At 32.9% G+C, this 26,159-nt stretch overlaps 1 protein-coding gene across 1 annotated transcript; it reads right to left on the bottom strand.

Annotated features, from left to right (window-relative positions):
• Positions 1-4,338: 4,338 nt before the first annotated feature.
• On the bottom strand, positions 4,339-25,921 carry LOC127705175 (uncharacterized). Its single transcript, XM_052209423.1, has 7 exons — positions 25,762-25,921; positions 24,651-24,802; positions 21,409-21,690; positions 18,992-19,162; positions 17,195-17,424; positions 16,661-16,772; positions 4,339-12,749 (listed from the first exon to the last, which is right to left on the bottom strand). Exons 1-7 carry the CDS (start codon positions 25,848-25,850, stop codon positions 5,371-5,373), a joined length of 8,415 nt encoding a protein of 2,804 aa, XP_052065383.1. The 5' UTR covers positions 25,851-25,921; the 3' UTR covers positions 4,339-5,370.
• Positions 25,922-26,159: the final 238 nt, after the last annotated feature.

Genomic DNA, 26,159 nt, shown 5'->3' with positions numbered 1-26,159 from the left:
GCACAAGAAAGGTCAAAATAGCATTCACATACAGTACCTAGGTTCCAGTCTTTGTGCTTTATTAAAGAGTTATTTCAAATATGTGTTATTTTTAATGAAGCGTTGACCACACACACTTGTCCCGCATATTCTACTATCAAACATATACCCTACTGTAAATTGTACATAAATGATGGTACAAAATTCGAGGCAAGTTTCTGTCAATCGGCTCTGATAGCCTATTGCAGTTCTTTATACGGTAAATATGAAACAAAAACGATAAATATGATAAAAAAAAACGGAGGTAACAAGACATATTTAGAACCATAATATTACAATTTTCGACCGGGGGCTTTGCCCCATTACCTGGGGGCCTCAGTCGACGGTCCCAAAACCCCTGCCTCGTCTGTTCCCGAGGCCTAGTTACGGCCCTGGAACCAAACTTACAAAAGGGAAAACTATATCTATCTTTTGATCCATATTTGTTTTTGAAGTATACATAATTGGGAGTTAATATCTAGGATATTCTTGGGTGACATTTTTAGTCAGTATGATATAGTATCAATCCACTAAAAGGGGAGGGTTGAGATCTCACAAAACATGTTTAACCCCGCCGCATTTTGACGCATGTCCAGGAGCCTCTTGCCTTTTGTTAGTCTTGTATGTGTTTTTTAACTTTAGTTCATTTAAATTTTTCGGAATTTAGTGTGACGTCAATTTTCAATGAACTAGTACACATATTTGTTAAGGGACCAGCTAAAGCCCGTCTACGGATGCGGGATTTCTTCGCATTGTTGAAAGACCCATGAGTGGCCTTGGGCTGTTTTCTGCTCTTTGATCGGGTTGTTGTCTCTTTGACACATTCCCCTTTTCCATTCTCAATTTTGCTGAAATTGCAATTCAAACATTGCTCCATTGCGACTTGGACTATTATACTAACAGTCCCAGATTGCGAGTTATGGTCAGTTATTGAACTGATTCGTAAATAAGATACGAAGTAGCAAACGTATGTCTTACGTTATTTTAAACCATCTCTGTTACTTCAAATGTGTTCTCTTTTTGCGCCAACAATAGCTAGGTTTTTTTCAATGTGCATATTATATTGAAAGTCGTTCGCTAAAATATACAGTTACCAAATAACATTCAATTTAGAAATCAGAAATGTGGTATAATTGCCTCCAGAAACAAAATGACGTAAAAGTGTAATGGATGTGAGTTGGGTAGTCCCCCATTAGAACGTCCGGATTTGTATTCACTTAATTAAATGTTTAATTTCTGTTTAATTTGATTTAAACATGCTTAATTGCATAACAGCTTTACTTATTAAACTTAAAAGGTATTCATATCGAATTCACTTTATATATTAATTATTCAATAGTTTTAAAAATCATCTTTGTAAGTGATCAGTTTTTTTTAAAACTTTCCAGGAGATGCTCCGGTAAGAAGAATGCACACTCACCACTTGTATAAACGAGTTGGTAGTGTAGCTATGCAACTCTTCTCTTATACACTCTAAATTCAGTTTAGTGGATAAAGGCAACAGTAGAATATCGCTGTTCAATAGTCATAAATCGAATAAGCGAAAACAAATCTGGGTCACAAACCAAAACCGAGAGAACACATAAGAAGAACCCAACGGAACAACATAGACTACACCTCGCAGGAATCCATGGATTCCGATTGTGTTCAATTATCGGCAACTACATAAACATTGGTATTATTTTAGTACGATTTACTAAATTTTAAAACCCAACGCGAAGTATATAAACATTATTACTTTTACTTTTAAGAACTCAACTTATGAGAAGCCAAGTTCGATGGTTCTCTCAGGGCACTTCGGCATCTTTAACCAATAAAAACTCACCGCCACGAAATAGCACTATAGTGTTGAAAGTGGCGTTAAACACCAATATATCAATCAATCAATTTAATTATGGATATAACGTTTGTTTTATGATTTCATTAAACTTGAAACACCTTTCTTTTTTTCGTTTGCGATCTATTACTATTTAAGTTCATTTCATTTATGAGCATACATTTTGAAATGCTATTCTTTTATATTTCATTTGACTATGTTTTACAGGAATGTTGTAACTTTGTAAATAAACTGTTGCACTATATGATTTATGTCTCTGTTCAGCCAAAATCTGATATCAGGTATACCGATGATCGAATAAGGACGAACTACTAGCAACTACATGTCCCGTGAGGTGTCGACACTAGACCCTTTTTTGTTTCAGATGTATGTAATTATCATCATACAGCCTTCAACAAGACCAAAACCATTTCAGTATAGTATGCTATAAGAGGACCAAACGAAAACCTTAATTTATGTACAAAAACAATAAGCGAAAAGCTAGATAGTAACCAGCAACAACCACTACATTACAGGGTCCTCACTTAGAATACACACACAGAGAATGTGGCAGGGTTAATTACGATATGAAGCGGTCACCCTCCTCTCTAGTCATAGAATGTAGTGTAACCACCCCACAGATAAACACATTGTCATATTGATTTAACTTATCAAATCAACACAAAGCATAAAATGACACAATTTGGATCTAAGAGTATTCACAGTTGCTGAAAACTGACGAACAAAAATCATATTAGAAAACAATCCAGTACACATTCAATGGACTAAGTATGAATATGCCATAAACAGACTTTTCCAAATTGTGACTTGGATGGAGAGTTGTCTCATTGGCACTCAGACAACATCTTCTTATAATATTTATATAAGAAAAACACATGACCTTCGACTATTCACTGCTTGTTCAATTCCATTTAATCAACTGATTTTTCTTTCTTCACAAATTGAAAACTTATTCTGAATTTTGAAAGTTCTATTGAATATGAAAATAAGAAGAAGTTGCACGATTGCCAATGAGACAAACACCCACCACAGTTCAAATGATGTGGATACAGTCAGACGCAACCTAAAAAATTAGAAAATCCCATGCCATATTATCGGCTAAAAAGGCCCCGACGTGAAAAATGTGAAACAATTTAAATTAGAAAACTATTGGCCTAATTTATAACAATAAAATTTACGAAGAAAAATATGACAAAACATGGGCCACAAACAACCACTTAACTACAGCCTACCGACCCGTACAGGCACACACAGAACATCACTATAATCCCAGGAATATTAATTATATATGACTGTTATACACGCGGTAGTGGTCTTGGTAGCTATAAAACCAGGTTTAATCCACCATTTTCTCCATAAGGAATAACCTGTTCCAAGTCAATAATATAACAGTTGTTTCTATTCGTTTGATGTGTTTCAGCTTTTTATTTTGCCATTTGATAAAGGACTTTCAGTTTTGAATTTTCCTTGGAGTTTGGTATTTTTGTTATTTTACTTTCCACTAGGGGTTTACCTCTCACTCTGAATTTGACATTTATTATATACGTAATGACTTGACTTCTCGACTACCACTCAATTGATATAAAACTATATATTCTGATTTGTAATATTATCATCGAACTGGGCTCCGCACTCGTGGCGAACAAGCTATTATCAGACCAACAAGGCGTACTATTCAATTTCGAGTAGACTTTAACAGAAATGTTAATATAAGTAATTTTGCAACGAACCTTCAAGATTTAAACATTTTTCGCAGAGTTTTTCTAAAGTTATTGTAATTCTTCGCTGAATGGTCGGCGCTAACAGCAAGCACTGGTGCACAGTTTGTGAGGTATAATTGCAAACGAAAAAAGGTGCGCAATCTTGCTGCATCTTCACCACAAAGTTACAGAAGACATTCACCTTTGGAAACGATAGACATAGGGTTGGGATCCCGCTAACATGTTTAACCCCGCCACATTCTGTATGTATGTGCCTGTCCCAAGTCAGGAGCCTGTAATTCAGTGGTTGTCGTTTGTTTATGTCTTACATATTTGTTATTCGTTGATTTTTTGTACATAAATTAGGCCGTTGGTTTTCTCGTTTGAATTGTTTTACATTGTCATTTCGGGGCCTTTTATAGCTGACTGTGCGATATTGGCTTTGCTCATTGTTGACGGCCGTACGGTGACCTATAGTTGTTAATTTCTGTGTCATTTGGTCTCTTGTGGAGAGTTGTCTCATTGGCAATCATACCACATCTTCTTTTTTATATATATGCATGCATTTGATGATTGCACTCTTTTTCAAACAAGCAAAATGAGAAAAAAATAAGTTGCGGTATTTATTTTAATGATTTTTTATAATGTGAATGCTTGGTATCGATGTCCTGCCTTTGAAGATCCTTTTGACACATTGTTGTATACATGTACATGTATGTTCATCCGAAGTCAAGATTCCAGCTGGTATGATCATATAATATGATATAAAAAATAAACTATGAATACAAAGTAGACTATTTTTTTCTTCAAAACATAGTTCATTGTAACAAGATGCTTAATTAGTTTTCACAGTACTCTAACATGGGTATACGTTAATTCTTATTCAACTGTGAATCTTTAGAAAAAGTCTAGAAAACAGCCAGGCATCTAATTTAATACATATCTGACCGTCTAACGACAATACAGTGTTTAATATAACACCACAACACATGTTTTATCAAATTTTGTAAAGGAACTGACCATGATGAAAGCCATTTACGATTTCATTTGATCTTGTTCGAATAGTTTGTTATCTTTTTTCAGTATTGTTGCACAAATCTGAAGACATCTAGACATTTTGTTTGAGAAAAAAATAGGTTTCATAACTATCATGTTTCCTGATTTCCCCAACGACAGCGACAATATTTTCATTACTAACACTGACATCTGTCGATATATACATATTTATCTTACCTCCTGTACATTTCTAGGAATATGATTGGTTAAAAGCAACCGCGTGGAGACCGTGTATATTCCATATTAGGTTAGTAGGGTTCCATATTAGGTTAGAAGGCGGGGCTTATTTCAATACACGGTTAGTAGTGGTGTTATGTCCCTTTATAAAGTTGAGGAAAAATCTTAAAGGTTTCAACAGACGATGAAATTGATGATGAACGATTGAAATAAATTCATAAAACATATTTAAAGCTAACAAGTTGTTATTGTTGGCATTTGTTTTTGTATAGCCCAATGGAAGTAGGTTCTTAATATTAACGGTATTGAAGGCTTGATCACTTTGATAGGCCACTAGTCTAAATACCACATGTTAAGATAGTCGGTAAGATAAATTCGTTACATAGTGTGCTAGTGACCTAATACGATATATATGGGATCAGTAAATTCCATATGGAGATTCGAGCTTCGCTCTCACCCCATATGGAATTTACTGACCCCATATATATCGTATTAGGTCACTAGCACACTATGTTACTAATAATATTATACATATACATTATTTATAATTATAATGTGTTCAATGAAATTGTTTGTGTGGTTTTAATCCTCGTCTGTCACGTCTTCGTCTTCACTAATACATGAACCATGTTCTATCAACAAATGCTCAATACGCTTAAAGTTACCCTTATTTGCCAATTTAAGTGGATGCCATTTATCCAAACTGTATCTGTTGACATCTACTTTATACTTTAGCAATGTCTGCACTATTTCGGTATGCCCATCGTGGCATGCATTCATTAGTGGTGTCCATCCGTCCTGGTCACTTTGATCTACATGTGCACCATTTTTTAAAAGAAATTCGACTATCGACTTATGGCCGTATTTGCAAGCATACTTTAATGAACTCCACCCATTATTTGAAGTTACATTTATATCTGATGTTTTGGTCAGAATTGATACTACTTCGACATTTCCACCAATACATGCAATCATATGGGCATTCAGTCCATCAGCTGTTGCGATATTGACATCTGCTCCATGCATGATTAGTATATCTACGATATGTCTAAAACCACGCCTGCAGACCGCCATTAATGGGGTCCATCCAAGAATGTCTGCTTTATTTATATCAACTCCATATTCTATAAGTGTTTTAACTATACTGATGTAATCTATTTTTGGACCATATTGCATTAATGAATCATCACAATGATTTTCTGGGAGTAGATTTAAACGCAAATCTCCAAATGTGTCCAGATGTACGCGAAAAACTGAACACATACTGTCGCAGGTGTATTTTAGAACTGTAACATCATCCTCATTGACTAAACAAAGATCAGCCCCTTTTTCAATTAGGACACGAACAGCTTCTAAATTTCCTCTCATGCATGCATAGAATAGTGAACTTTCAGAACGCTTATTTTTTTGCAAGACATCTGCTCCATTAATGATGAGGATTTTAACAATGTCAACGGAATGCCACCTGCACGCCAACATTAAAGGACTTTCACCATTTTTGTCACATTTATTAACATTAGCATTATGTTTAACTAACAACTGAATTACGTTAAGTTGATTTTCCGTTCGTTTTGTACGATCAATATTGACATTGATTACTGTCGAAAATAGATTATAGTTGCATGCAATTAGGAGTGGTGTTTCATGTTTATAATCCACTATGTCAATTTCCGCTCCATTATCTAGAAGACACTCGACTGTTTGAACATGAAAATCCATACATGCTAGACTAAGAGCAGTTCTGCCATCAATGTCTCTTTTATTAACATTAGCCCCTTTACTTATCAACAAATTTGCAATCTTTATTCGTCCTAATCTACTTGCTGTCATTAGTGCTGTTTGTCCTCTGACATCAGCCTTGTCTATATCCAATGAATACGCATGATTCAGCAGAAGTTCGATTATAATACAAGACATTTGATCAATAGACGATTCTTCATCAAGTTCGAATCTTAACGTGTCACTTAATGTCGAGTCATAACTTAAAAACATAGGGATCTTTGTAGAGAATAGATCAACAAAACTTATCATTTTGTTCAAAATATAGAAAGTTGTACCCCAGTTCACATTACAAACTACATGCAAAAGTGTCTCACCATTTCTTGAAGCAATTGATATATCTGCATTTGCACGAAGTAATACTTTGATATTTTCTAGACGTTTATTTTCACATGCAGTACTCAAAGGTGTCTGCAGTTTCATATTTACATCATTGACATTAGCCCCATAATCCAATAACATTTCAATTATCTTGTTGTTTGCATTTTTGCTTGCTGATATTAGAGATGTGCAACCATCGTTGTCCTTACTATTAACCATTGCCCCATATGACAGAAGCAACAGTACTGTTGAGGCATGACCATCAATGCATGCTACTTGCAAAGGTGATCTGCCCTTTTTGTCTTTTTGGTTAATGTCAGCTTCTCTTTCAATTAGATATTTAGCTATCTTAGTATGACCAGATTGGCAAACAACAATCAGCGGTGTAGACCCATCATTTGAAACAGCGTTTACAGACGATCCTTCTTCAAATAAGTCGTTCACGATTTTTTCATGACCATTTTTACACGCTTTCATTAAAGCATTCCAACCAATGGCATCACATGCTTCTATTTCAGCACCATTATCAATAAGAAGTTTTGCCAAGAAGTTATTACCTAATTTGCAAGTTATTCCCAATGGTGTTTCTCCTTTTTTACTACTTATATTAACGTTGACATTATTGTCTAAGAGGGCCTTCACTACATCAGTATGATTACCTAAGCAGGCAGTGCGCAAAGGGGTTTGTCCTTTATAGTTAGCCTTGTTGAGATCGGCTTTTGCTTTAATTAATATGCTTACAATTTTGCTATAACCACCATTGCTTGCTAGAAACAATGCAGAAGATTTATTTGCATTTTCTATATTGACATTAGCTCCATGTTCTACTAGCAGAGACACAACTGCTTCTTGTCCATATTTACAAGCTACCAACAGACAATTTTTACATTGCTTAATTGTTAAACTGTTTTCTTTCATTATATAACTTATTATCTTTTCAAATCCGTATTTGCAAGAGATAGTTAATAGATCTTTGCCATCCCTTTCATGTTCACATAAAAAGCTTTTTACAAAAGTATTGTTACTCATATCAATTCCTGCTCCTAAAAGGTAATTGACTGCTTCGTACTGCTTTGCCTCGCATGCGATACCTATAGGACTGTTTCCTTTGATTTCAAGGTTTATATCTGCTCCTTTACTTAAAAGTGTTTTAATGACCTGAATTGCCCCTTTTTGACACGCAATCATAAGCGGAGTGATTCCATCTTTGTCATATGCATCCACAATTGCTCCGTGGTCAACTAAAATATTTATGATGTTGATATGTTTTCCAAGGGATGCTATCATGACAGGAAATAGTCCATTGCTATTTTGTTTATTAACACTGGCTTTCTTACCACATAAGAAATCAACAACGGAAGAGTGTCCTCCCAGGCATGCTAACATTAAGAGAGACAAATCTTCACCGAAATTGCTGTCAATGTCGTACTCATATCCCAAAAATGATTCTAACACATGCTTGTATCCACCTTTGCATGCTGACGTAAGAAATTGTGGACTGTTTATCTTAGAATTTCTTATCTTTGAATCCTTTCTAAATACAGCACCATGTGCTAGAAGAAAGTCAAGGCATTCCCAGTTTTCAGATTCACATGCAATATCTAGAGGAGTGAGGTTATTTATACCTGTTCCGTTAATACTAGCACCAATTGATATTAGAAGATGTGCTAATGATGCCTTACCATTTTTTCTACACACTTTCATTAATGGTGTCCAGCCTTTTTTGTCGACAGCATTTAAATCCAACTTAACATGAGAAGATCTGATTATAAGCCTTACAACATCGATGTTGTTTCTGTCTATGGCTACTGACAACGGCATTTGCTCATTGTTATCCACTTGGTCTATATCAGCACCACTATCGATTAACAATTGCACGGTTGTCTTATGGCCACCAAAACATGCTCTGGTGATGGGACTCCATCCGTTTTTGTCTACGACACTTGGATTCCCTCCATTCTGCAAAAACAATTGCACTAATTGTTCTCGTCCAGTTTGACATGCCTTCGTAAGCATAGTATAACCTTCCTCATCACAACTGGTAAGAAACAAATGGAGAATGTCCTTCTCATTACTTAATGTAGCACCCATTGCAGTCAGAAAATCTATAAGGTCATAGTGATTATGCATGCATGCAATCATTAACGGTGTTAAACTATTTCTGTTCTCAGCATTAATGCCAAAACCGCTTTTTATCAAAAATTTGGTGATTGCAATATTTCCATTTTCACATGCCAAAAACAAAGAGGAGTTGTTTAGGAAACAACCTTTTCTAATGAGGTATGTTACAATTGCTGCATAGTTATTCTTCATTGCTAACATAAGTGGTGTCCAACCCTCATGGTTTGATTTTGACATATTTGATCCGCACTGTATAAGTAAACGAACAACCTCTAAATTGCCGCTTTTACATGCTTCAGAAAGTGGTGGATTTCCATTTTCATCCAATATATGGACATCTGCCTTTGCATTTATTAAAGTTCTAATTATTGATAATTCACCTTTTGAAGAGGCAACCTTTAAAGCCGAATCACCATGATTGTCACATTTATTAACAGATGCTCCATAGTTTATCAGCATTTCAAGTACTGATTTATGTCTATACTGACATGCTATTTTTAATGGGAACTGTCCATTTTTGTCCGATGTTTCGATATTAGCACCATGTGAAATAAGAATATTTACAACTTTTGTTTTTCCATTTTTGCAACCTAACATAAGTGGCGTTGTTCCATCAGAACTTGAATGATTGACATTTGCCCCTTTAAAAATGAGAGTATCTATAACTGAAATTCGATTAAGATAACACGCTGTCATCAATGGTGTCCATCCAGCATTATCAGAAAGGTTGAGTATGGCTCCATGTTCAATTAAAGAATTAATGATTTTCATATTTCCGAACAAAGATGCTACTTTCAACGGAGTCCACCCTTCCCTGTTTGTTTTGTTGATGTTTGCATTATTTTTTATCAGGAAATCAATAACAGATATATAACCACCTTTTACAGCAGAATTGATTGGAGTCCAACCGTCGACGCCTGATGTATTAATATTGCAGCCAGATTCTAGGAGTACTTTCACAACACTAAGATGTCCACATGAACTAGCTATTTTCAGAGGAGTCCATCCATTGAGGTCAACACTATTGACATCAGAACCTTCACAGATCAAAAATTGAACGATTTTCACATGCCCAAGGTTACTTGCAATCCCAAGAGGTGTTACCCCATTGATATCAGGAAGATCCAACTTTGCTCCCTTTTCAATAAGCAGCTTAACAAGACTGAGATTGTTATATTCACATGCTGTTGTTAGAGGAGTATTTCCAGTTCTACATACATAGTTCACGTTTGCTCCAAACTCAGTCAAAATTTTAAATACTTTTTCATATCCTCTTTGGCAACAATACATTAAAGGTGTCCATCCTTTTTTGTCTGTTTTACTAACAATACCATAGTTTGTTAAAAGCAATGATACACATTCGTCAAATCCTTCAAAGCATGCTTTGTGTAAAGGGGTGTAGCCTTCCTTGTCAGTGTTATTGATCATAGCACCATATGCAATAAGCTCTTTCAAACAATATGTTTGTCCGTAAGCAGCTGCTATAAAAACAGGACTTTGATTAGAAACATCAAACATGTTGATTAATGAACCTTTCTTCAATAGTTCACTGACAACTAAATTACTACCATATTGACAAGCATAATGCAAAGGAATTTTTTCCCCCACATCTGGAGTGTTAATTTGAGCATTCATTTCAATAAGCATTTTTATAATAGTTGAACATTTACTTTCACATGCCATACTTAATGCGTTTCTACCTTTATTGTTTGTTTTATGTATTTCACAGTTTGCATTCAAAAGTAACCGGACAATTTCACTGTTTCCATTTCTACATGCAAACATGAGGGGTGTGGAACCATCTTTACTCTTTGTGTCAATATTAGTTCCGTTTTTAAGTAGCAACTCTACTATTTTTTTGTTGCCCAATTGGGAACTTATATGCAGCGCTGTAAATCCACTATTTTCTCCACCGAATTGATCTTCTTCTCCACCGAGAAAAGTATTGGAGATCGAACTGAATATATCTGTAAACCTGGTCAATTCATCTGTAAATGCCAAGTTGACATCTGCACCAAACGCAATTAAATAGTCTACAATATCGACGCTTCCAACTGTACAAGCTGTAATAAGGGATGTACGACCAACGTAGTCTGTAGCATTCACAAAAGCACCAACTGAAACTAGGAACTTTGCAATTTCAGTTCTCTTATTACCGGAAGCGACCATTAAAGGAGTTGTACCCCTTGCATCAGGGATGTTCACGTTAGCGTTATTTTCTACTAACAGCTCGATCACGTTCAAATTGCCCTTTTCACAGGCATACATAAGAGGTGTCCTACCATTCCAAGCAGAACCGTTGTTTAGACCAGTTCCGTTTTTAATAAATGTACGAACAACAGATGAATCACCTCCAACACAAGCCTGCTGTAATGCAAATTGCACGTTTTCATTGTTCTTGTCATCGATGTAATTTATTATAAACCTGGCCAGATCATCATGGCCTAGATGTGATACCGCTGATAATAACGTATTTCTGTTGTGTTTTTCTCCTATGGTGAGTCTTTTTGATTTTTCTTGTACTTCTGCTAATGCTGCTATGTTCACATTTTGTATTATTGACAAGTATTGAATGAATTCTCTCCTACAGTATGCATCTTCCATCTGTCTGCTATAGAGCACATCATCTATAACTCCCTTCTCAATTTCATTAACAATGCGTTGGAAAAACATTGTTGCATTCTGTTTTGATATAAGAACAGTGAATTCATCAACCTCACTGTCCTTTGTTTTGGACAACTGTAGTTTTGTACGATTCATTAAGATATTCACATGTGAAAACTGAATGAAATGTCCTTGACTTTTTCTCCCAAAATAGGAGCAAATAAAATCAAACATTGCATCATGAATCGCGTAGTACTTAGTGTTTTCTTTCTTTAAGTAAACACCAACAAAAGAGTCTAAACTTTCAATAATAAATCTACTGTCAACACTGAACTCTGCAAAAACATTTCTTAAAGTGTTTGTCATGGCACTTCTTTCCTGTAGTTTATCTTCAGTTAACACATTTTCATTGATAGTACCATTGAGAACAACACATACAAACAAAGCACAATATTTCGTTCTGTCCTTTTCGTAAAAAAGCCTGTTTAGTTCTTTGCTGTAAATATCAAAGGGATTATCAAAGAACTTATTGGGGTTTGGAACAGGATTTTCATTATATAATTTGCATCGCAATGGGAAAAACGAATAATGTTCTATACCATCCCTTATTTGTTCTACTACTCTTGTTTCCAAATATTCATTGGCTATTGAAAGCTTTTCTTGGACTGTTAATGAATAACGATGTGATAAATCAAATGATGTTCCTGTTAGGTACTTTATCTTCTGAAATTTCTTTTCTTGAAAAATTTGTGTTCTACATGTTGTAATGAATTTTGCTTTTCCTTTTTTCATAAACAGACTGAAGCTGGTTTTGTTATCAATAAAATCACTTAGCATACTATGATTAATCGTGTATTTCCCACAAATATCATCCAAAACAAAAATCTGGTCTCTATCATTTTTATAAAAGAGCTTAATATCAGTTGTATTTGTACATGGAATTATACAAAAGTCATATTGATCTTTCAATCGTAGTACTACATGATGCATTGTAACAGTCTTCCCAACACCAGCCTCCCCTGTTATTGTAATACAGTGAACCGTTTTCAGTGCTTCAAGGATGTCATTTACCACTGCTGTACGTTGAAATCTTTTATCCTCTTCAGTCCATGCCTCAATTACAAGCTGATGAAAATCTGGAAAAAAATGACGTTTTTTTTCGTTTAATATGTTCATCCATCTCTAAGAGGAACTATGAAATTATGTTTTTGCTCTGCTCTAACGGAAACAGAGAAGTTCAAACAATTTAAAAACATTTCTTTAGCAACATTAATTAATGTTTAATGCCACATATTTCTATAAAATTGTGGCATGTATAATCATATCTAAGAAAGATTGTTATATAGCTTAACGCTATCATGGATGTTAGCAAGTCGTTAAGTAATATTTTAGTTTTACAGAAAATAATTGTGAATGGACATCGATATACATGCATGTATTTTACAGTCTTTCATATTCTGAGATATCTTATAAAATTTTTGAAAAAATCCTTTGTATTTAGTACCTATAATATGACTGACTGTCATATCATTATTTGTTTGAATATTGCAAAGAAATAAAAATAAAAATAAAAATGGTCTTTTATTTGTATTCATTAATTTTTGTTTTAAAAAGTGCGAGGTCTTGACATTAGGTATTTTAGTTTAGAAACCGAAAGTTCATATCCAACCATAAAAACTTAAATATTTTTTGGGGTTCATATTTATATATCCCGGCGAGGGAAGAACTTAAATTTGCTTCCGCAAATTTGCAGATTTATCATTGTTGTGCTGATATTTAGAGTAATTATATATATATAGATATAAGAAGATGTGGTATGAGTAGCAATGAGACAACACGCCATCCAAGTCACAATTTGTAAAAGTAAACCATTATACGACCTTAAATATATATATTACATTTGTATTTTTGTTTTAATTTTACTCTACATTTCATTCAAACAAACTGATCCATTCAAAAGGATGATATTGCGGATATAAGAGTCAAAAAGTAATAACTCCACAAAAGCTTGAATTAGATTCAAGTGAAACATGATTGCATATGACAGTTATTTTTTAATCGTTTGATATGTTTGAGCTTTTGATTTTGCCATTTTATAAAGGACTTTCCGTTTTGAATTTCCCTGCAAGGACGGTATCTAGTTATTTTACTTTTACTTGATTATAGGATCTATCTTTAATAGCATTGCTTCATTTCCTCATTACATTGTTCATTTGAGCCGTTTTCCTGAGTTATGTAGTAAAGGGCGTACCATCATATAAACTGATTAAACGATTAATTTTAAGTTCTATTTTAGTTATTAGAGTAAGTTACACGTAACTATAGTTTAAGCGTCATTGCTTTCGATTGAATGATAAAAGCACTTATAAATTTCATGCGTCTCAAGCGCTTTTTTCATTAACTTCATCAAAAATGTTCAAAACTAAACATTTGAAAATAAGGCATGCATAAATATGCTGCAACGTTCCCAAGAGGATCAAAACAGAAAAGCCAAAGTCATTGACGGTCAACTTTAAGTATCTGAAAGATTTTTTAATTCATTAACGTGGAATTAGGATAAATTTTATGTAATAAATCATGTCAATACCAAAGCACCGACTACTCAGCTGATGATACCTTCGGGGTTTAAAAGTCACCAAGCAGCAGTATCTGCACAGTACTAGTAAATAAGATAAACATATATTGCGTATGTAACACTTTCTGGATTAAATTTAATATATACCATATAACCATTGATCATAATGATGAATGTTTCATTTGGCTAGTAGTTTCTGTATCTTTGATATGGAAAACGTTTTACATCTTTGTTATCACATTAAAACTATGAAACGAGCTGCTATTCAGTTGTTTTGACTTATTCAAAGATATGACTTGCTAAATATTTTGCTGTATACTTAATGCCTACTAACATTGCAAATGTTTTCTTTGATTCTGTTTGTTGAATTTATTATATATTGTACCTTTCAAGGTGATAGCTTAACAATAAAAATGAAAAATCGCTATGAAAGATCAAATACTACAAAGGGTGTCATCAGTTTCTTGTCTAAAATAGGCAATAGCGTGAGTTGTTTTGTTTTCAAAATCCTGTTAAAAATACTTGCCCCTGTCAAATGTTTTATCATTGAACATTTTTATTCCTGTGTATTTGTCTCTTTTTAACGGTTTTCAAGATATCAAATGTTTCTCACATTTATAATTTACAATGCAATTTATCTTTAAAGTTGACCACTATGTTCGTTACATTACGCAGGTTGGATACCTTGCTAAACTGGATATATTAAGACTGAATGTGACCACGTTTCGATCTAACTTGCTCTTTAGATTCAGAGTATGATAATTCGATACGTTAATGGACGACGGCGGCCTACGACGAAAGCCGACATCGCCGAATCACGTGAATAGTTTTCACTAGTTTTTGAGCAAACTTAAGTTAAAATGAGTTACTCCGGAAGATATGTTTAATTCATTGGTTGCGTTAACATTAAAATAATCAGTTTCAAGCTGATCGTCAACTCGGTGTAACGACACATCAATTAATAAATCAAAATAAAAAAAATCGCACCAGAGCAGAGATGTAACAGTTATCTAATTTGAGTTCAATTAATTTCCCAAAAACATTACCGTATAGTTGAAATAAGAAAATGTAAAATCGCCTTAGAAGATCAATGACTTTAAACGGTGTCATCGGTTTCTATTGTCAAAAAGGCAGAAGTGTAAGTTGGTCCCTATTTTAAAAATATTCTAAATAATGTTTGCTCCTGTTTTTTGAAAATGTTGATCCAATCAATTGGTCGCTATATAACGGTTTTCAAGATATAAAATTTTACTTACATTAATGATTTACAACTACATTTTATTTTTAGCGTTGGTAACCATGTGCGTTACATTTAGCAGTTTGCAACATAGTCGACATCATTTAGAATGATTGTCGTCAAGTTTCGTTCTTGTCAACCTCTTGGAATGTTGGGTCCTCAATGTTCTTCAATTTGGTATTTTTTTACCCTTTTTTATTACGCGTCTGGCGTAAACAATTTTAATCCTGGTATCAAGGATAATTTTAGTGACCAGAAAATTAAGATGATGATATTTAGATAAGTTAACGAACGACGACGACCTACGACGACAGATGTAATATTGTTGCGCTAAATTTAAGACGATATTTAATATATATCGACACGGGTTTGATATAGTAATAGATTTATGTAATCAGTCATTTCGTAAAGAGAGGCGATGGATACTAAAGGGACATTCAAACTCATACTTCGAAAAAAAAAGAAGAAAAGTTCAATAGACAAGCAACAGTACACAAACACAACATAGACAAACTAAAGACTGAGCAACACGAACCCCACCAAAACTGGGGGTTGATCTGATGTGCTTCGGATGGGTAAGCAGATCCTATATCACGTGTGACACCAATCGCCTTTGTCATTAAAGTTAACATCCTATAATAAGTCTAATTTCGTCGGTCGCATTCGTGGAAAAGTTGACTGGATTGTAGTTACGACAATTGGAACATATCCGTCGTCATCCGTGAAACAAATATCTATAACGGTCAACCAACTCATACCAAATATAGAGACATGATCAAAGTTAACGTGTCATGGCGTCTGCTTTGAATAGTAAGTAGGTAAATCGCAAGCTGTGATCCCGTTCAAGGTTTATACGGTGTTAACCTTTAACAATCTAGAATAAGCACGAGTAAGGCATATGATGTGATACGTTATACACTTCCTGGAACAACATGTACATTGCTATTAAGCGGAATGAGATCAAAATTTAAGGTTTTTCATACGCGTGTGTGAATTTCGAAAATCAAATCGGGGTTTAATAAATATTAATTGTGTGAAAAACTGCAGATGAATTGTATCAATATAGTATGTGTAAAACATTATATCATTTTTCAAGATGTGACTTAATTAACCAACAACGCAAATAGCTTTGTAAAATACAGCTCAATCGCCCGTTTTATTCTACTAGATTTCATTTGATCGTTGAAAAAATAAAATAATTCCCATTTCATCTCAGATATATATAATGTACTAACCAAGAGATGCATTGCTTTCTTCTCGAGTTTTCTCTACATCATGCATTGTGACATCCAAGACTTGGTCTTTCTTGTGTTTTAACTCACGTTTAACATTGAGTCTTGTTGTTGCCTTAAAATGATAACCATAAAATTTAGTTTAATTGATTTTATCTATAATACCTATGGTATCGTGAAAAAAAAATCACAAATGCAAGTCCTATGATTACTAATAAACTTTGCATTATAAAATGAAATGTAGGGTTTATGTCAACGTTAAAAAAAGTTAAACAATAAAAAAAAAAGTCAACACTTTTCGGTCTAGCCAAAAATGCGCCAGCAAGCGTAATAAATCGTAAACCTAGTTAAATTTCACCAACCACCGGGTCGATTCCTGTTATTAGCATATATTAAAAAAATATATACGAATAAATTAATTTAAAAGCAATAGTAATAAAGAATGCTCACACATGATGATTGTTTTAGTCAATTTGCATTTGAAATATTAATATTTTTTTCAACTAAATAGTAGCGATATAAATGACGACTACATACATCTTTCAGTGTTCTCCAGCATTTTCCAAATTCCTCCCTGGATATTCTACCAATATGGATATTCTGTAACGTCCTTCGGTAAAACTCTACTCTTAATAAATCTGATGTTAAATCAATGTTGTTGTCTTTTGGAAGTACTAAGTCCGTCTTTATAGCAGGAATGTATCCTTCGAGTCCCAGCATAACAGCCATAAGTACTTCCATGTCATCTGTTATATTGTTAAAACTGCCTAAAAAAAGTGATGTTAAACATAATAAATGTAACTTATTTAGTATAGCTAATGTAGTACAAAACTAGTCTGGCCCATGAAATTCATTGTAAACGAAATTAAATTAAATTAAAGCCTAATATATATTGAACAGAAAAGAAAACATATATAGTTTACAAATCACTTTAGATCATAATAACTAACAACATGACAATTACGAATTATTGACGTGAGCTAAACAATAATGTTAAGGTCTTTTTGTCTTGTCATATTGTCAGCTTTTTTACTATGATACCAGTTTACTTATTCATATGATCCTTCGTGAAGGCAGAATCAAATAAAAATCAAAGTTACTAGATTGTACTAGGGGCTTGAATTATCGAGTACTTAATCCGTATGAAGTGTAACATGTGTAATGCTATAATCTAATAATTTCTGCTATCATTATCGTATTAAAGGGGCATTACCTACGAGATATGAAAAAAAATAGAATAGGATGTAATATGGTCAATTATTAGTAAAAGTGAAATAATGAAATAATAATTCGCTTTTAGCAGCCAATTTGGTTCAATTTTGTCAAAATATGCAAAGAAACATCGCTGATGAATTATTCACTTGCAATCCGTATTCATGTGACCTTTAATTTAACCCATTAGCTAGAGATTGGTAACGCATGCATTAGTCTTGTTCAGCCATTAAAAGAAAAAGAATGCCAACATTGAAAGTGAAACAATGGTGAACCATTTTGTTGACTCATTCGATCCACAAAAAATCGTTTCTATACACTCATTTATAAACGATAATTAACTTTTTTTCTGAACCTATAATTCAAACAGGCACAGAACAATCCAATTCCACGAGGTCGCTAAATATTTATATTTATGTTTATGTTTATATCGGGTAATGTGACCGTCGGCACTCTTCGTTGGTGTTCCCGATAGTTAAGTGAATGTCGTCTAGACTGAAATACACACGAAATTCTGATATGTATCATCGAGTACATGCATTCTTAACTGTTTATTTCAGACTTATTGCAATTTGGATATACGTTCTAGTATGAAATAAATCAAATATGAGAGTATGAGTCAAATCGATGAATATGATTTTGACAGCTAATCCCCTTTAACTATGCTAAACTTTTTTGTAACATGCGATATCAAATAAATAGCTTGTGTTCAATAGATAAAGGCATTAATATTATACCGCTGTTCATAAATCGATTAAGCGAAATATAAATCCGTGTCACAAAACAGAACCGATGGAAACACAACAACTATAAGATGAAAACAACGAAACAACAGAAACACTGAACTTCAACAAAAACAAACGCCAAAATAAATAGGAAATGACTAATTGATAACAACTGCCATATTCCTGACTTGGTAGAGGATATTGTAAGAACAAAATCCACTTATGTGGCAATGTTTAAAATATTGCTAAATGACAACACTACGTGGCAGGAATATAGTACAAATAAACGCAAGAACAACGATATTTGTCTAGGGGAGAGAACTTTATCCAGTATTTTGAATTACCGGGCCAAAATCATCATTTGTTGCATATGTCAAGATAGTTTAAATGAACATACCTATCAACTTGCCAGATTTAAACGAAGAAAGTTCATGTTGAGATACAAACGTTTCTACTTCAGATTGTGTATATTCGATCTCAAACAGTTGTTTCACAGCGGAAAATGCAGTTTCATGTACAAATTTCCAAAGTTGCTGAAAGAATGCTTCTTCATTTTCCCGAAAAATGTCTGAAAAAATAAGTACGTTGATAAATTATATTTTTTTAAGGTATAAGAAGTTATAAACACCACTTTGCTTTTAAAACCAAGTACTGAGATAAAGCTCAAATTATTTCTTATAGCAAATGTTGCAAGTAAATTGGACAGTTCAAAGGATATCTAAAAACATTTGATAATATGTAGATTGCGGGAACACCAATATGTGTCCATTGAATGTGTAATAAATTTTTATAGTTCATTGTCCTATTACCGAAGCTTAAGGTAGCACAATACAAAGAGTTTTTTACTTCCAAACCCCAACCTTTAAAATGCTGTTACTTTCTTAAAAATGCATATAAATTAATAAAATAGGTATATATAGATAGATAAAAGATTAATCTTTTAAATGAATGCAATATTTTTGTTATGCAATCATTATGTAATCAATTATCATGCAATTAATGGCAAAATCTTAGTCAGTTCACTTGAATGAATTTAGCTCTTTCATCTCTATAACGATACAGGAAATTTAAACGAAATCTTAATCAACACAGCAGGAGCTACAAAAGGGTGTCTCAAATTATCGCTATGGTATTCCATTCTCTCATAAATCTGTAATTAGTGTAAACATCCTTACCACATAAAAGTAGATAATGTTTGATTAGGTGTAAAATTTGATCTATACATTCTATCCGAAATCTGAGACACCCTTTTGTAGATAATGGCTCTAGGAACAACATATAATAAAATCAACCCTCTAGGGGTAACCATGAAGAAGCTAATTTCAATTGAAAGTTGAAATTTCTTGTAAAATTTGTAGACACAGTTAACATTATAATTGATTACATAATGGTTGTATAATACTAACATTGCATTAATTTGAAAGAGTAATTTGTTAGCTATCCATAAATACCACTTTTATAAATTTTCAAGCATTATAAAGAAAGTTACAGCATTTTAAAACTAGGGAATTGGAGGTATAAAATATTTGTATTGTGCTACTTTAAGCTTATCAACCAACACTAAATTCTCAAATGAAATAATAAATTAATAAAAAAAAAATAATAAGATATGAGACATGCCAACCGTAGATTTTGGTTCTGACTTGCGACACGTGACAGGAATAAACCGCTTTTGTTAGATCTGAGATTTCAACCGGATGCTTACTGTCAACACGAACAGTGCATTTATTTAGTAAAATTTTACTAAAATATAGTCAAATGAACCCAATACATAAAAAGAACTCTACAAAAAATGAATTACTATATAAACAGGCACATTGAAACACCAGAATATAAACCGTAAGAAAGACGTCTCACTGTGACTGAAAACACACTTAAAGTACTTAATACAAAACTAGAGATGTGTATGAAGGCCGTACCTTGACTTATAATGGTTCACTTTTATAAATTGTAACTTGGATGGAGAGTTGTCTCATTGGCACTCATACCACATCTTCCTATATCTATGTGGTATGATTTCAAGTTTTACAACTATTCACATGAGGTAAAAGGACTTTGATTTAAACATTAATAGGTTACAATTTTGCCTTAAGCAACAGGAAAACCTATATCGTATTAAAAAAAAAAACCTTTTCAAACGAGAGAAAACCAACTGCCTTTTAAGCTTATAAACAAGAAACGAATCACTGATTAACAGGTTCACGACTAGGAACAGGTACATACACTATGTAGCAACGTTTAAGATTATTCGAAGCGCTAATTTCTATCCCCAACCAGCGTGAGAGATGTAACCTACTAAATGAATTCATATCGTTCAACACTCGTCAACGGTATGTTAATCTGAGATTTACTTTTTATCGCTATTTTGTGCATTTTTCCTTTGATCTTTTCTGTGATAATTTTTCATTCTACTTGCAAATTCTGGTACCTAAGGGCGTATGTGCTGTTGTCAATGTAAAAATCTGCGATGTCATAGGCAAAATAGCGATTAACAGATTATATTGGCCTTTCAAACTCGACGATGTTTCACCCCACATGTCACCTCAAAGCTACCACCCTTTGATTAAATTGTATCTTAAAAACAACCTTTTGTTTAAAAAAACGTCGAAAATCTATAGAAATATTTTTTTTTCATATACAGATATGACGGATTTTCCAAGAGTCAATCATATTAACTGAGGTTTTGATGTTGAAAGACGTTTAATGAAAAGAGTCGAAAGTCAATGTTTCTTTATTCATTCATTTAAAACAAATTTTGTTTTCCCATTTGACTGTTATTTGATTTTTATATATAATATTTAAAGAAAAACATACCTTTAGTAACAGTATACATTTTTTCACTCGGTAAGCTTTTCATTCCACTTTGAGCACAAGTAAAAATCTTAAATGCATACTTGGTAGATGGCTCATTATTTAAAATACAGTATTTATATTGATCTGCAGGAATTGAAATTTCTTCGTATGTGTTCCAATTGTCTGTTGATGTTTGCAGCAAATAATGAGTTGTCTTAAAAAATGTTTTCTGCGGTTCTGACCAAAAGATACTAATGGTTGTATCGAGTGTTTCTACATGAACAATATGTGGTGGAACTGGATCTATTACAATCGAAAGAAAATATTTCTACTTTAAATTAAAATAATAACAATACAAGTATATATAGAGGTACACACAGCTGTACTTGCAAAATGATAACCCAGCAAAATCTTGATTTTTAAAGGAAAACACTATTTAAATTGAATACATGTAGTAAAATTAAATTGAACAAAATGGATATTGTTGTTCAGTGGTTGTCGTTTGTTGATGTACTTCATTAGTGTTTCTCGGTTCTCGACTTTTTTATACAGTTTAGTATTCAGCGGGAGAATAAGAAAAAAGACACATCAGAAATAACAACTTATCCATACTAATATCAATGAAAACTTCAATTATCTAGATATCGTGATCTGACAGATGTTTTCCAAAACCGTAAATGGGGTTCACACAATTTCATCAAGGTTTCTAATTACTTGTTTATGTTTATTGCTAAGAAACACTTATTCGACAGAAGAACATAATTTTTGTTTTAATTTGAAATGACATTAATATTGTTTTCATAAATTTGATATTAAGATTTTTCTACTTAGGTAATCTAATGCACTGGTCATATTTTAGTACACCCTAGCAAATTTGCACCGTAAGGCTTCTTCGAGTAACAAAATAAGCCACTGTTAGTTAGTTAAAATATAAAGCAGGCGAAAAAAATATCAAACATTCATTTAATGGTCATAATTGAAACCACTAACATAAAAAAGAAATCATTGAAGTTTCAGTTTTGCACGATCATGATATATGTTAACATATCCTTTTCATAGACACCACTGTCCTAGATTAGATTTGTCGCCTACAAACTAGTTTAACCCCACCCCATTCTGTATTTGCCTGTCCCATGTAGGGAGCTCGAGCCTGTAAATCAGTGGTTGTCGTTTATTGCTGTGTAACATATTTGTTTTCCATTCATTATTTTGTACATAATTAAGGCCGTTAGTTTTCTGGATTGATTTTTTTACATTTGTCATTTCGGGGCCTTTTATAGCTGACTATACGGTATGGGCTTTTTATTTTTACCGCACTGCTTTTGATGTATTATGTACATGTGTTTTATCAATCTCACGGACGTGTATGAAATATCCCAAGTAAGGTACGGGAACTTCATAAGATTTCATATTGATATCCATATAAAATAAATGAAATGGTGAAACTTTGAGAGAAAAAGCAAATATGAAATCCTGTAGAAAGAAGTTCAAATTTAAGAAAACATCTAAATTTTCGCCAATTTGTATTGAAACAATTTCTTTTGAAAATCTGTGAAATTGTTATTCCTCAAATCCTTTCTCGTTTGACATAATTGAAATTTGTCTATTCTTTTGATTACTTTAGCGTGTAATTCATTTTTACAATGCATTTCATTCCATCAATTGCATTATTGTTTTGTATTTTGTTTTTTCTTAGACTTTAAATTAAGACATGACCTTGATAAAAATTCTGCTCTTTGGTCGGGTTGTTGTCTCATTAACACATTCCCCATTTCCATTCTCAATTTTATAAATTCTTTAGTAAGGTAGGCACCTCAATTAAAAAAGATTCAATTTACTGAAAACTTGAAAATGCAAATGTCGTTGATACATTTTTTTTTAAAAATAGGATGATAAGTATGCGCTAGGAGTTTTATTTCACACTACGAGCTGTGCCAAATTGTCACATTTTGTATATAAATTATACACCAAAAATCGTGCGAATTAAAAAGAATTTAACATTTGATGAAAATATGGTAAGATACGTTTTAAAGTGCGCTTTTGGAAATACAAAAATAAAAATATCGTTATTTTTATTTTGATGCAGAATACATGTAACATATTTAAAGCACATTCCTTTATGTTAAGTCATATCCCCTCAAATGATCACGTTCAAAAGATTGAATGAAATATTCTGTATACGTATAAACACATGCAATATTACGATAAATCCAGTTTTTGCCTCATCAAAACCGAATATCGAATATTGCACTCTGTTCGTGCGATTTGATATTTTTAAGACAACCCATAAGGGTTCTTATTAGTTGAATTAATTGCATTCATTCAAATCTTTCCATTTATATTTTTGTTTGTATTTTAATATGAACAATTACAAAAGATTTAAGTAAACTTTAAAATATTTATTGCATAATGTTGTACTTATATTAGACTATGTACACAAAAAAGTAAAACACACAGTGCATAACCTCAAGGAAAGTCCTTCATGTCTTCAACATAGTTGAATGTTTCTCTTGCTCAGTGCAAAGCACAACATGAACCTTATAATTATACTGACTGTTAATCATAAACCACAATCACTGTTACAACAATATCAAAATAGTGATCTGAACTTAACGTGAAAACATTCCTGAATTATTTGATGACTTCATGCAACATTTTGATTTCATTGTTTTAGACAACACTTCCGCTAAGGTCCGCCTACTCACATGAACCTACATTTGACTTTCAACAACATAACACTGTTAATTCAAGAACTATTGCGAGGTTTTTATTTATGCGAATAATACGACTAGGTTAGAATCGCAAAAAGAAGAAATTGCATTCTGAATATTGTGTGACTACTCATTAATTGGATATATTTTAATGAACAGCTGTAATGACTGGTCGGCGATTGGACACTTCTACCAACATTATTTATTTTAATTCTATATCACTATAAAAATTAGCAATTAAAGAAGTTTGTTTCAAATGGAACTAATGACAACGAGTATATTCTGAAATAGTTTCAACTTTATGAATCAACCTTATTATAAATATTCCTCATCTTTCCAAAGAGAAAAATTTCTTCATATTATGCATTTGATAAACAAAAGTAAGAATTGCAATTTATCAATCTATTTGAGAAAATGTTATCATCAAAGTGCCAGTAGTATTCCGACATTGACACTTTTCAACACGTCTTTGCATATTACACGCGTTAACAAAATATATAATAAAGTAGAGTGAAATAATTTCTTGTAATTAGCTATGCATAAATAACTTACTATCTAACGCTTTGAAACAAAACCCTTCCATTGAAACCTTAAAGTACCCGAATGTGCCCGTCTGTATTGCTTTTTCAAGAGAATTTCGTAATTTTACTTCATCATACCATCCCTGTGAAATCAGAATGAAAACCGCAAACAAAGATCCACGGCTGAAAAACAGAACATGAAAGGTGGAAAAAAAAAATAGAATTAAAACCTGAAAAAAAAACTCAACTTAAATGTTGAACTATCAATCAAATTACTATTTGTATCCGAATTAGATTAAACTTTTTGAGTTGTAAGTTGAATAATGTACATTGTTTATATTTTCTTTTCTAGGGGGTTTTCTTTCTTTAACATTGATTTATTATTTTGACCTCGCTGTTAGGGCCACACTCTTTAAAGAAATAAACTTAATAGACATTGACTACTTCTTTACAGAAATTAATATGTTTGATACAGACACACTACTTAACCTTATATATTCCTACCAAGAATAATGTCTATTTTTGACTCATAAGTTCTGTTGAAATATATGCTTCAGACTTGAGCAATGGGCAGGTTTGAATCTGACCAGCCCTGTGAATAGGTTTAGGCTGCATGTGTTACCTTCCAAACAAGACCGGTCGACCGGTTTGCATTTCACATGTTTAAATCAGATAACAATATCAATATGTATCCAATACTTTTTCTTTTAAAAGCACTTTATATTCCTCAATATTAACGGTATATTGATATCAATTGCAGAAACATTTTATGATATGGCATTAGCTAATACAAAGCACTTGAAACGGTTTTTTAACGATCTATAAAGCCCTAACACGGTCGGAAGCCTACATAACCATAGATGAACTTTTATAGAACGGGTCTGATTCAATTGGATCAGTTTGATCTTGATCGTATATGCAAGACTGGTTTAGAAGTAAACTTTATCCTAAGTAAACTGCAATAACGGATTAGTCAAATATTAACTTCTTTAGTGACCATAATAACTTTTCTTATATGAAGATTGCGTTTTAAGTTAATTTAACAAAATGTTTTACAACTGTCTCATATAATGGACTGATATGTCTCCAAGAAATTTATAATAGTGAGGTAATTTTTTCACCATTTTACAGTAAACACAAACCTTAACTCTAATTCTGTCACAATTAGTTTTCCTGGAAAATCAGGGAAGACAGTATTCACTGCAGTTTCGATTCCTTCGTTGAAATACATGTACTGAGGACTTGTTTTATCGTGCAAAACAGCTTCATGATCAAATCCAGTGAGTTGTACTTTTACACGACAGCTTGCTGAAATAGTTGTAAAAAGTAAAAAAAACAAAAAGACCAAACAGTAACAACACATACCACTTGTATTTTCGAGTATAACTTTTGAGTTTACATAAAATATTTGGTTCTAATGTTTTAATTTAAGCAAATGTAACATCCCTACTTGAATAAAGATACAGCAATCTTCCAAGTAAGAAAAGGTTTGAGCGCTACATAATTTACCACGTGCCTATCAAAATTAGGAGCTGCAATT

This window comes from Mytilus californianus, unplaced genomic scaffold (assembly GCF_021869535.1).
Source record: "Mytilus californianus isolate M0D057914Y unplaced genomic scaffold, xbMytCali1.0.p SCAF_6, whole genome shotgun sequence".
NCBI classification, from domain to species: domain Eukaryota; kingdom Metazoa; phylum Mollusca; class Bivalvia; order Mytilida; family Mytilidae; genus Mytilus; species Mytilus californianus.
This window is presented reverse-complemented; position numbering and strand designations above follow the sequence as displayed.

Coding starts and splice junctions, on each gene's coding strand:
- LOC127705175 (XM_052209423.1), bottom strand. CDS start 25,850: ATGTATTTCAACGAAGGAATCGAAACTGCAGTGAATACTGTCTTCCCT. Junction 17,425..18,991: donor TAAATCTGGCAAGTTGATAG/GTATGTTCATTT, acceptor CACTTTTTTTAG/GCAGTTTTAACAATATAACA. Junction 16,773..17,194: donor GCTGGAGAACACTGAAAGAT/GTATGTAGTCGT, acceptor TATCATTTTAAG/GCAACAACAAGACTCAATGT.